General features: G+C 45.7%; 1 protein-coding gene across 1 annotated transcript in view; it reads left to right on the top strand.

Annotated features, from left to right (window-relative positions):
- Nucleotides 1-5,165: 5,165 nt before the first annotated feature.
- The window catches only part of LOC125462966 (E3 ubiquitin-protein ligase TRIM7-like), a 28,667-nt gene continuing 20,116 nt past the window's right edge, over nucleotides 5,166-13,716 (top strand). Inside the window, exon 1 of the mRNA XM_048553528.2 lies at nucleotides 5,166-5,687. Within this exon, the coding sequence (XP_048409485.2) occupies nucleotides 5,223-5,687 (465 nt within the window). The 5' untranslated portion in view covers nucleotides 5,166-5,222. The remainder of the gene's footprint in view (nucleotides 5,688-13,716) is intronic.

The raw sequence follows: 13,716 nt of genomic DNA, 5'->3' as shown, positions 1-13,716 counted from the left end.
TGTTAACTCTGTTTTCTCCTTCACAGATGCTGCCAGACCTGCTGAGCTTTTCCAGCAACTTTGTTTTTGATCCTAAGCATGTGGCCAGCCAATGGAATCGGCTTTGGATGAACATGGTCTCCACTGGCAGCTTCAAGGATGCTGATGTTAGAAATATGCCTGTTTCCCCCAGCTGATGTGGAGAATCCTTCTCAAAAGCTGTTGATGGTACTTACCAAAGGCCTTGAGCTGGTGAATATGTGTAGACCAGGTTTTGGAGCCATGTAGAAATTTCAGAAGGATGACTGCCTTATGCGCATCTTGGTATCTGCACGGATGTCAGGGTCATTGTAAACTGTCACTTCATGGCTACTGCCATCTCTGTTGTCTTCAGGAAAGGAGACAATGTGGACTATCTTAATTTCGAACATATGAATTAGCAGAAACATAGAAACCAGGAGCAGGTGTATTCAGGCTATAAAGCCTCCTCCACCAGTCAATGTGATGATGGCTAACACTCTATCTCATCTCATACTCCCCCTCTCTCCCCACCCCCTTGAAACCTTTATTAGAAATCTGTCAATGTCTTCGCTGACCTGGCCTGCAAAAAACAGTCCCAAATTGCCCAACATGTATTCTGGGACTGTGATCCTGTATTCTGGGGTTCTGGGCAGGGGGAGGCATCCTCTGTGCATCCAGACTGTCCAGCCAGGATAGAATTCCATACATTTCCATCAGGTCCCATCTCATTCATCTAAACTCCAGTGAATTTCCTCCTGAACTGCATCTGGATGGTCGTCCGTCAGTCCGTATCACAATGGCTTGGTTCTCACCTGTTCTGGCTTACATGTGACTCCAGACCCATAGCACAATGGCACATTCTAATAAACTCTAATAAATTAGTCAGACACCATTACCCTTTCCTGTGCATGATGGACCAAATGGCCTCATTTGGTGCCAAAATGCTTCTGTCGTATTCTGAAATGGTCCAGCAAGTCAATCCAGCAAATAGGCTCAATACTGCCTTCTCAGGCGCAATTACTTTCAGGCAGTAGAGGGTGGGTTCATCAGTGGACACCATATCCTGTGACTAAATAATGAAAATGAAAACATTTTCAAAAATCCTCCCATTTGTGGAGTCTGGAATAAATGGTAGGCAGTGTTGTTGGGACAATGACCTCAGAGCTGAGTGTTAATGACCGAGATTAATGGCTTCCAATCCCAGCAGGGTGCCCGAGGAGAATCTCAAATCTCAGCAATGAATTAAATCAGGGATAAAGAGCTAGACTTGGTGACATCTTCCCTAAAAAAACCCAACTGTTACATTCATGGGCTACAGGGAAGGAAATCTGCCATGTGTAGCTAATCTCTCCACAACAGGAATGTTGTATCCAAATCTGAATGGCTTCAGAGGAGGCGACAGAAAAGACTGATTTGATATTTATTTGTTTAAATATTTTTAAGGCAGAGATCAATAGCTTCTTGATGAGCAAGGCAATTAAGAGATTATCCAGGGAAATGCAGAACTGGAGGATTAGAACAGAGCAGGCACCATCTTATTGAATGGGGAGTAGTATTGAAGGGCTGAGTGGCCTACTCTTTATACAATGGGGTTACAGGGATGGATTGAAGAAGCTGAAGTGTTCTGCTCAATGTACTGTCTGAGAGTGTGGGAGAGGCAGGTTCACTCGAGAGGTTAGGGTCTGGAATGTACAGTCTGAGAGTGTGGGAGAGGCAAGGTCATTCGAGGGTTAGGGTCTGGGATATACTGTCTGTGAGTGTGGGAGAGGCAGGCTCACTCGAGGGTTAGGGTCTGGAATGTACGCTCTGAGAGTGTGGGAGAGGCAGGTTCACTTGAGGGTTAGGGTCTAGAATGTACTGTCTGAGAGTGTGGGGGAGGCAGGCTCACTCGAGGATTAGGGTCTGGAATGTACTGTCTGAAAGTGTGGGGGAGGCAGGTTCACTCGAGGGGTTAGGGTCTGGAATGTACTGTCTGAGATTGTGGGGAGAGGCAGGTTCACTCGAGGGGTTAGGATCTGGAATGTACGCTCTGAGAATGTGGGAGAGACAGGTTCACTCGAGGGTTAGGGTCTGGAATGTACTGTCTGAGAGTGTGGGGATAATATAAATCTGAGATACTCTTGCAGTGTGCTGACGTACAGACTTGACAGACTGAATGGCCTCCTTTTGAACTGCATCCATTCTACGGATTTGACACCCTACCCCCACTTTACTCTGAACTGTCGTGTGAAGTGACACAGGAAGCCCCTTTGCTAGACAATAGGATAAAGAATGATAAATGCTTCATCTGGCCAGTGAGACTCACATCCCATGTATGAATTGAGAAGTTATAAACTTGTAGTAGTATATTGTAAGATGTTAGACAACCACTGTCCGTGGAGAGGGAATGTCGTGAGATTGTGGGTTTGCGGAAACAAGAGTTCTCTTTCCATATGGTCCCTTTCCAACCTCTGGTACTTAATATTGATTCCAACTTCATTTCCCCTTTTTGAAATAACGGTTCAGTGGCTGATACCCCATCGCCGATCACACTTTATTTACTGGCTCTCACAGGGTCCTAATATCCCTGACATTCACCTTTTTACATCAGCCAGGGCTCCCTGATTAGGCTGGATTACCGACCCCAATCAGGGAAGTCATTTTCTATGATGTCCAGCTGGCTATGCTCGTTACAATCATTAACCCCACCCCTTCCTCACCCCCTCCAGTGCCTATTACCTTGTTTACATTGTTTTGCTTCCAGGTCAGGTATGATCTTTATTCTGCCATTAACACCTTCTCTGGATCAATGCTTTGTCAATTTTCTACAATATTCCCATCCCTTTTACCTGTTTCTCTGTAAGCATAGAGTAATGGAATTTTACAGTGTAAAAGGAGGCCATTTGACCCATTAGGCCTGTGCTGGCTCCTCAAGGAGCTACCCAACTAATCCCATTCTCCAGCCCTATCTCTATTGCCTCTAATTTGGTCACTTTCCGATATTTATCCAGCTCTCCTTAGAACCCTCCTGTGGAATCCGCCTCCACCACTCTCCCAGGCAGCGCATTCTAAATCCTAACAACTCTCTGCGGAAAGGGGTTTCTCCTCGTCTCACTCCTGGCTGTCTTGCTGACAATCTTGAAATTGTGAGCCCTAGTTACTGACGTACCAACTCATGGAGACAGCATATCTGTCTTCACTCTGTCCGAATTGCTCATAATTTTGAACACCTCATTGGCCACCTCGTAATCTTCTCTGCTCCAAGTAGAATAAGCCCAATTTCTCTAATCTTGCCTTGTGCCTAGATTCCGTCTTTCCTGGTATCATTGTAGTAAATCTCCTTAGAACTCTCCCCAGCGCTCGAATGTTTTTCTTTAAATCGTGTGCCCAGAACTGGACACAATTTGCCAAATGTGGCCTGACCAATGATTAGTAGAGGTATAACATCACTTCCTTGCTTTCATGCTCATTGTCTCTGTTTATAAACTCAAGGTATAAACTCAAGGATCCTATAAGCCTTCATGCACCTGAACCCTGAGGTCCCTCTGTTCCAGTACTCCCCTCACAATTGTACCATTTTTCTTCTACTTAAGTATCTTATCTACTTAACTGTACTTATCTACTTAACTGTAACTTCTTCTACTTAATCTCATACATTTGTCCACATTGAAATTCATCTGCCAGGTGGCCTTTTTGGGTAACTTGTTATGTCCCTCTGAAGTCACTCAGCATTATCCTCACAATCCATTACTCTCCCTCGCATAGTATCATCAGTAAATTTAGGCAATTTACCCTCATGACCCACCTCCAAATCATTTACATAAATCAGCATTGACCGTGGTGAGCATCACTTTCAGCTCATCTCCAATCTGAACAATGCCCTTCTACACCGACCCTCTGTTTCCTATCTTTTAGCCAACTTCTCATCGATGTTTCCAAGGACACACCAATCCCAAACATTTCTAATTTGCTAACTAACCTGTCAAACGTATCAAATGCTTTCTGAAGGTCCAAATATACAATATCCATAGCACTACCCTCAAATACTGCTTGTGTAACTTTACCAAAGAACTCAGGCATGTCCTGCCCCAGACAAAGCCATGTGGACTATCTGCTGTGAATTTAATGCTTTGTTGAGGCTGACAAGATGGCGGTGGAGTAGGGTTCCTCAGCCAGAGCTTGTCTGTTCTGGCCACTTCTCCTTTTTTTTCAGTTTTTCTCCTCAACCTACCTTTTCGATGGAACTTGGCCTGGAGGGCAGCGACAGTGGCTGGGGGCCTGATCAGTTGGGGGTGATCTCTGGCATCGCGGGAGCGGGTGGGGGCCCGGGATCGGACTCAGGCAGCCTGGGATGGCGGTTGGCAGCCAGACAGCAATGCAGAGGCGCGGGAATCGAGATTTTGAGCCCAGCGTGTGGAATGCCCAACGTGGAGTGAGTGCAGGCCCATGGCTAAAGAGGGACTGTAGTTTGGAACTTTTAACTTTAAATTCTTATTTACTAATTTATACTGAGAAGAACTGTAATGTAGAATTTTTAACTTCTTTCTTTATTTTTCTACTTGTTGCCTAAGATTTTATAGCTAGGTAGATTGCACCTAGGATGGTACCCAAAATGGTGAATTTGTCCAAGTTTCACTGAACTCCTGTATTCCTGTACTAAAGCACACATGACCAATAAAAGCTCATTTCTAATTTTCTTTAAGTGCGTATTTATCTTACTCTGTATTATATCCTCCATCAGTTTTCCCACTATTGACGTCCCTGGGTTACTCATTACCCCTTTCTTAAACAACAGTGTCACATTTGCAATCCTCCAGAATATGTTCGGACAGGCCTGGAAAATTTCCGTTGATCTCAAATCTCCTTTATCTCTCACCCTGCCCTCACCATGCCTCCTGTTCCACTCCATCTTCCTCCAGAGCATAAAACCCAACTTCTCCTCATGTTCTGATGGAGACCAGGATCATTAACCCTTTTTCTCTCTCTCACTCTCACTCTCAGTCTCTCCTCATGTCTCCAGCACTTCCTGGTTTTTATTTGGATTGCTGGCATCTGAGATGTTTAACTGCAGCCTGATGAATCTGCTGCAGTTGGCAAAGGGTTAATGTGCAGTCGGAGTGAATCTCGAGATTGTAACAAACAGCGTTTAGTCCCTCCCATTCAGTTGGGTTGCAAGCGGCTGTCTGCAGGCTATCCTCTCCCTGCTGCACTGTGCCAAACCTCTCACCGAGGTTTCACTAAGGATGGAGGACACAGGCGTAACCGAGGATCAGCCGACTTGTGCCCTCTGCCACTGCCCATTTCCTGATTTCGATGCATTGCCCTGTGGCCATTACCTTTGCTCAAACTGTATGGAGGATGCCCGGTCCAAGGGAGAAGCTGCGGGCAGACTGGACTGCCCAGTGTGTATCAATCCATCGGTCTCGGAGCCCAGGCTGGATGGGGCAAGCCAACCGGAGAAAGCTGCTGTCCCCTCCCTCACAGCCGAGGTCCCCCCACCTGGAAGAGACCCTCAGGAGGTGGGCATAGGTGACCCTGCAGGAAAGCTCCCCGGTGATCCTATAGAGAGACAGTGCCGTGAACACAAGGAGCCTCTGGAGTTCTACTGTGAAGACGATGGAGAGTGTGTGTGTGGGCCGTGTACAATAACAGGCAAACACAAATCCCACTCCCTGCTCAGCTTGGAAAAGGCAGCAGCTGAGATTAAGGTGAGTGAGAGGAGTAAGGGTCTGCGATATCCTTGGGAAACTGGGATGGAGGGAGATTTAATTGGGATCTGCAAAATCATGGGGTTGGGGTGCAGGTCACCATTAGGAGGCACATTCATCCCTCAATTACCACACGAGAAGATCAGTAACAAGGGGGCAAGGATTGAAAGTATTATGTGAAACAGCAGAGACAGGATTCAGAGAATTTTCCTTTTGCACTTTGGGTTAGGAAGGTCTAGAAAATGCTGGAAGTCATAGTTGAAGGCATTTGAAATGTGACCTTAAAAAGGAATTGAGTGGGTCTTGTAAAGGCAAAGGTTTCACTAAGGTCACTGGGAAAACAGCAAGATAAATGAGAACGTCCTGACAACAAGCTAGTATGGACACAACAGGCTGAATGGCCTGCTCCTGAGCTGTTAGATTCTGTGACATGAATGGAAGGCATTTGAGGAAGGATTTGAACTAGTGCTGACATGATGATAGATGTTGTGGATTGTATTGTACAAAGATTTTGAGGGCTCTCGACAGGGCAGATACAGAGAAGATGAGTCTGGACCCAGGTATCCTGTTTCAGAATAAGCCATTTAAGGCAGAGATGAGAAAGAATGCTTTCTCGTTGAGGGTTTTGGGTTCATAGAATTCTTCCCCCTCCCCCCGTGGGGGCTGGGGTATTGCATTTCTCCAAGGCTGAGGTAGAGTTGCCAAAGGAGTCAGGCAGGTAAGAGGAATGGGAGCCACAGTTACATTAGCCACCAATGCTAGACTCAGCTCAAGGGCCTGAATGGTCTAATTCTGCTCCTGTTTCTATGGTCATTATATCCGATTGTTCCCTTTGTGGCGGAGGTTCAGGAGGACAGACAGGTCCAACATCCCAGAATCTCTGACCATCTGCCAGATGAGATACCGCCCAGTTACAGCTCTGGAAAACTCCCAGAGTGATAGAACTGGGAGCTGGGGAAGCTGTAGATGGTTCATCATTATCGAGTGACAGTGCACTGTATCTCAGCTGGAGGGTAGGAATGTGGGACACTCACCCTTCACACTGGGAAATCTAATTCTTGCAAAGCCACCATAACTTGCCCCTCCCTACCCCCTTCCAAAACACCAATCACCATCCATCCCAGTTCAGACTGCCTTCCTGCTCCCCAGACCTAGCTTGGCACCTGCCCTGTGAAATTGACATCCTCACCAAGCCCCAGCCTACACCTCACCCTCCGTCACCTCCAGGTACACCCTTTCATGCCCACTGCTATTCGACCAGAGGTTGAATGAGAATCCTGAGGGAATTTCCACTCTGTGTAGAGTGTGTTCCCTCTGTGCTCCCGAAATACTTGATTTGGTTTGATTTATTATTGTCACACGTACCAAGGTACAGTGAAAAGTTTTGTTTTGCATGCAGTGCACGCGGATCATAACATACAAAGATCATCGGGTGATTGAACAGAATGAGGAATACAAAGTTATGGCTGCAAAGAAGCTGCATAAAAAGCAGAACTTCTCAGCAGAAGAGATTATAACCAGAGTTGGAGGGGTCGTTGATGATGTTGGCTGCCACTCTGAGGCAGTGTGAAGTATAAAAGGAGTCAATGCGTGGTGGCCTGGGCTGTGTTCCCTCTTTCTGTAGTTACTTACAGTCCTGGGCAGAGCAGTTGCGGTACCAGGCTGTGATACATCCAGATAGAATACTTTCTGTGGTGCTTCTATAAAAATTGGCGAGAGCCTTTACAGGCATGCTGAATTTCCTTAGCCTCCTGGAGAAGAAGACCAGAGTGGGGAGCAACTGTGCAAACCGGGCCAGGGCTCCACATGAAAATCAGGCCTTAGCTGCTAGAGAGAAACAGAACCCTTTCAAGTCCAGCAACGTTCTCCGCTCCCCTTGGCTCCAGCCTCTGAGTTAGCTCAGAGGTGTTGATGTATGATGGTAATGTGACTGACGGCATGATCTAGAGACTCAGACTCAAGACCTGGGATTTAACCACAGCATCTGGTTAAAATGTGAGTGTAATTATTTAGAATTGAAAGCTTGTCATTAAAACCCATCTGATTCACTGATGACCTTCAAGGAAGGAAATCTGCTGCCTTTACCAAGTCTGCTCTACATGTGACTCTTAATTCATTCATTCACAGTATTTGGGCATCGCTGGCTAGGGCCAGCATTTATTGCCAACCTTAGCCTAAGAGTCAACCACGTTGCTTTGGGTCTGGAGTTACACATAGGCCAGGCCAGGCAAAGATGGCACTTTCCTTCCCTAAAGGACATTAATGAAGCAGATGGGTTTTTCCAACAGCGAACAATTGTTCTGTGGTCTTCATTAGACTCTGATTTATAGTTTTTTGTTGAATTCACTTTCCACCATCTGCCATGATAGGATTTGAACCCACGTCCCCAGAACGTTACCTTGGTTTCTAGATTAACAGTCCGCCGATTATATCATTAGGCTGTCACCTCCCCAGATGCACAGCAATGTGGTGCCTCTGAAAAGGCACAGCAAAGCAGTTACGGGACTGATCACAAGTACTGCCCTCGCCAGTGATGTTCACATCCTATCAAAAGTTGGTACCTGTCCCAGGGGTTTATAATCTGTTAATGAACATTAGTGATGGGGTAACTACGAACCCTCACCAGGCCTTCTTGCTTATGCCCTACGTCTATTTTTAAAAACCCATTCTTTAATGGAACATCAGCATCACTGACTGTCCAATATTTATTGCTCATCTCTAGTTGCCCATGAGAGGGTGGGGGGTGAGCTGCCTTCTTGAACCGCTGCAGCCCATGTACTGTTGGTAGACCCACAATGTTGTTAGGGAGGGAATTCCAGGATTTTGACTCAGTGATACCGAGGGAACGGCAATATATTTCCAAGTTGGGATGGTGAGTGGCTTGGAGGGGAATTCGCAGGCGGTGGTGTTCCCATTTAGCTGCTACACTTATCCTTCTAGATGGAAGGTGGTTGCTGAGGAAGTTTGGTGGGTTGCTGTACTCTGCATTTCCATGTAGCCCCCAAAATCAATGGGAAAAGTCAGATCAAGAGAGCTGTAAAGAAACTGTTGAATTGAGTGTGCAAGATAATGTGGTGAATTGTGGATTAATTCACTTTGGTAGGAGGTAGAATAGAAACCTTAAGGTTTTCTGTTAGAGGCTTCTAAATGGTGTTGAGAGAGGATTGAATGCCATTGTACAGGCAACGCAGAAAGATGACATGCAAGAGGCAGCAAATTATTAGGAAGGCAAATTGTGCGTTGGTCTTTATTGTAAGTGGGTTGGATACAATTGTAAGTCTTGCCGCAACTGTACATGGTTTTGGAGAGGCCACATCTGGAGGAACCATATACGGTATTTGACACCGCACCTAAGAAAGGATACGCTGGTGAACCCACGTTCACATAAATGGATGAGCTAAGAGCAGGAATAGACCCATCAGTCCTCAGGTCCTACTCTGCCATTTGTTAAGATCACAATTATTCCATATTCTCACTTCACAAGAATCACTCAATCACTGCTTTAAAAATACTCAAAGTCTCTGCAACCACCACCTTTCAAGGAAGAGAAAATCCCCAAGAAAACTCAGCATTTCTGCTTTAACAGGCAATCCCTGGTTCTAGATTCTCCCTTAAGTGGAAATATCCTTTGCACATCTACCCTATTAAGACCCCTCAGCCATACATCCTTCCTTTAATATGGTGACCAATATTGTACACATTTCTCCAGATGCAGTCTCTGAAGCATAACTTTACTTTTGCATTCAATTCCCCTTGTAATAACTGATAACATCTACTAGCTTGCTTAATTACTTGCTGTACCTGTGTACTAACTTTTTCAGATAGAGCCATTGTGTCATACAGCACTGAAACAAGGAGGCATAATTTTAAGGTGATTGGAGGACAGTATGGGGGATGTCAGAGGTAGGTTCTCTAGGCAGAGAGTGGTGGGTGTGTGGAATATGTTGCCGGAAGTGGTAGTGGAGTCAGATACTTTAGAGACTTTTAAGCGACTCTTGGATAGGCATATGGAGGATAGTAAAATGTAGGGTATGCAGGGTAGATTGATCTTAGTAGGATGATAGGTTGACACAACATCATGGGCCGAAGGGCCTGTACTGTGCTGTACTTCCTCTTGTAGCTTGTTCCATACACGCACCACCCTCTGTGTGAAAAAGTTGTCCCTCATGTCCTGTTTGAATCTTTCCCTTCTCACTTTAAATCTATGTCCTCTAATTTTGGACTCCATTTTTCTAGGAAAAAGACATTGTTTATTCACTCTATCCATGCGCCTCATGATTTTATAAACTTCTATAAGGTCACTCCTTAGCCTACGGTGCTCCAGGGAAAATAGCCCCAGACTATTCAGCCTCACCCTGTAGCTCAAACCCTCCAACGCTGGCAATGTCCTTTCGCAACTTTTCTGTCCCTCTCAAGTTTAAAAACATTATTCCTATAGAAGAATTGTACACAGTATTCCAAAAGTGGCCTCACCAATGTCCTGTACAACTGCAACATGACCTCCCAACTCCTATAATCAATGCACTGACCAATAAAGGCAAGCATACCAAGCGCCTTCTTTATTATCCTGTCTACCTGTGATTCATGGAACGATAACCCTGCACCCCCAGATCTCTTTGTCCCATGCACTAGGACACTCAGATCCCTCTGTCTGAGAGGGGATTGAAAGAACTTCACTAGACTGACTCCTGGGATGAGTGGATGGTCCTGCGAAGAGAGATTGGGTAGAATGACCCTACTGTAGATGTGAGCTTAGATGATGTTTGACACTTTGAAAAACTCCTCTAGAAATGAGGATTGACATATATTTCAAGTAGAAAAATGAACTGTCGCCATTTTGAAATGTCACTGGAATCTGGTGCAGCGGGTAACTCCCAAGTATCTTTGCAACCCAGCCCATTTGCCTGCTTAATCCCTCGGATTTATTTTATATCCAGAAGTGTTCTTACAAACAACTGAATGATTTTGTTTTCCCCCCTCACCAAATCACCTATACTTTTTTCAACTATTAACCACCACCAGGAAATCACCCCTGTGTTCTCCAACTGATTAATTTGTATGCAAAAACTAGTAAAAGCAATTCAGGCCATCAAAGGTGAGGGAGAAGTTGGGTGGGGGGAACAGACCCAGCTGTAAGGTATTGATGAATAGAACGGGCAGTTGAAAAAAAAGTGGGGTTGACATTAATAAAAGTATAGCATGCATTGGCTGGAAAGAGGTCAGCTGATACACATCCAGCCATGTGATGTATGGGGCTGGAGAGACAGCTGACCAATTTCCACACACAAGTTCTGTTAGATGCTCTAGAAGTTAGAAGAGTGTGGCTTAATCATATTGGAATACCCAAGATCAAAAATGTAAAAGCAAGTGCTTTGTTAAATTTGGTGCATGTCTTAAAGGGGCAAAGTGAGAAGGAGAGATGAAGGCAAGGAATTCCGGAGGCCTACAGCCCAGGCAATGCAAGTGTGGTCACCACAATGGAGGATTTTAAAGGAAGGACACCAGAATGGAAAAAGCTGCCAAGATATCCGAGATTTGGTGGGGGGGGGGTCACTGAAGGAGATTGCAGAGACTGGCATCAGAATCTAACATTTTCTTCAAAACAAGAAGTGGGTGTTGGGGGGTGTGGTGGAGGGGTGGCGGAGGAGGGTGTTGGGGGGTGTGGTGGAGAGGTGGTGGATGAGAGTACGTAATGGAATTTGATAGGTCTGCGAGAAAGGGAAATCGGGAAGTGGGATGAGAAAACACCAGTTTCCCTGCAGTGTCGATGGGGGGTGGAGGGGGTGGGCTGTGACCTTACCGAGGTTTATAAACCATGAGGGGCATGGATAGGGTGATTAGTCATGGTCCCTCCCCAAACCTGGAGGGCATGGGTTTAAGGCGAGAGGGGAAAGATTGAAAAGGAACAAGGGGCAATGCTTTCACACAGAGGGTGGTGCGTGAATGGAATGAGCTGCCAGAGGAGTTGGTGGAAGCTGGTATGATTACAACATTTAGAAGGCATCTGGATAGGTACATGACTAGGAAGTGTTTAGAGGGATACAGGGCAAATGCTGGCCAATGGGGTTAGAACAGTTTAGGATATTAGGTTGGCGTGGATGAGTTGGACCGAAGGGTTTGTTTCCATGTTTTACAACTTTGTGTTTTTATGAGTCAGTTGAACAGTTGGCGCAATGGGTCAATAATGGGCCAAGTGATGTTCTGGTGCCCTGAACCTCCTGGGTTTTAGTCTGGCCGTTGTGCTTGCCAACTCTGATTAGGGGTCATTCCAGGAGATTTTGTCACATGACTTTCTGCTGCTAAATCTCCTGCCATTGGGCACGGGGCATGTCAATTTTCATGACCGAAAGAACTACAAATGCAGTAAATCAGGAACAAAAATAGAAGTTGCTGGAAAAGCTCCGCAGGTCTGGCAGCATCTGTGAAGAAAAATCAGAGTTAACGTTTCAGGTCCAATTCTGAGGAAGGGTCACTGGACCCCAAACATTAACTCTTGATTTTTCTTCAAGATAAAACACCGAACATAGAACAATACGGCACAGAACAGGCCCTTCGGCCCTCGATATTGCGCCGACCTGTGAACTAATCTAAGCCCCTCCCCCTACACTATCCCATCATTATCCATATGCTTATCCAAGGACTGTTTAAATGCCCCTAATGTGGCTGAGCTCACTACATTGGCAGGCACCCTTACCACTCTGAGTAAAGAACCTGTCTCTGACATCTGTCTTAAATCTATCACCCCTCAATTTGTAGCTATGCCCCCTTGTACAAGCTGAAGTCATCATCCTCGGAAAAAGACTCTCACTGTCCATCCTATCTAATCCTCTGATCATCTTGTATGCCTCTATTAAATCGCCTCTTAGCCTCCTTCTCTCCAATGAGAACAGACCCAAGTCCATCAGCCTTTCTTCATAGGGCCTGCGCTCCAGACCAGGCAACATCCTGGTAAATCCCCTCTGCACCTTTTCCAATGCTTCCATGTCCTTCCTGTAATGGGGTGACCAGAACTGCACGCAATATTCCAAATGAGGCCGCACTAGCGTTTTGTACAGTTGCAGCATGGCATCACGGCTCCGGAACTCAATCCCTCTACCAATAAAACCTAACACACCGTAAGCCTTCTTAACAGCACAATCAACCTGGGTGGCAACTTTCAGGGATCTATGTACATGGATGCCAAGATCCCTCTGCACATCCACACTACCAACAATCTTTCCATTGACCCAGTATTCTGCCTTCCTATTATTCTTCCCAAAGTGAATCACCTCACATTTATCTGCACTGAACTCCATTTGCCACCTTTCAGCCCAATTCTGCAGTTTATCCAAGTCTCCCTGCAACCTGCAACATTCTTCCACACTGTCCACCACTTCACCGACTTCAGTGTCATCTGCAAACTAACTAACCCATCCACCTATGCCTGCGTCCAAGTCATTTATAAAAATGACAAACAGCAGTGGTCCAAAAACAGATCCTTGAGGCACACCACTAGTAACCAGACTCCAGGCTGAATATTTTCCATTAACCACCACTCATTGGCTTTCTGTAAGAAGGCAGTTTCTAATCCAAACTGCTAAACCACCCTCAATCCCGTGCCTCCGTATTTTCTCCAATAGCCTACCATGTGGAACCTTATCAAAAGGTTTTACTGAAGTCCATGTACACCACGTCAACTGCCCTACCCTCATCCACATGCTTGGTCACCTTCTCAAAAAACTCAATGACGTTTGTGAGACACGACCTGCCCTTGACGAATCCATGCTGACTATATCCAATCAAATTGTTGCTTGCTAGATTATTATAACTCTTATAATCCTTTCCAAAGCTTTCCCTACATCAGACGTAAGGCTCACAGGTCTATAATTACCTGGGTCATCCCTACTGCCCTTCTTGAACAAGGGCACAACATGTGCAATTCTCCAGTCCTCTGGTACTAAACCTGGAGACAATGAGGTTTAAAAGATCAAGGCCAAAGGCTCCGCCGCCTCCTCCCTAACGTCCCAGAGAATCCTTGGAAAAATCCCAT

The sequence above is a fragment of the Stegostoma tigrinum genome, chromosome 2 (assembly GCF_030684315.1).
Source record: "Stegostoma tigrinum isolate sSteTig4 chromosome 2, sSteTig4.hap1, whole genome shotgun sequence".
Classification (NCBI taxonomy): Eukaryota; Metazoa; Chordata; class Chondrichthyes; order Orectolobiformes; family Stegostomatidae; genus Stegostoma; species Stegostoma tigrinum.
Note: the sequence above shows the minus strand (reverse complement) of the source record. Positions and strands in the feature narration are given on the sequence as shown.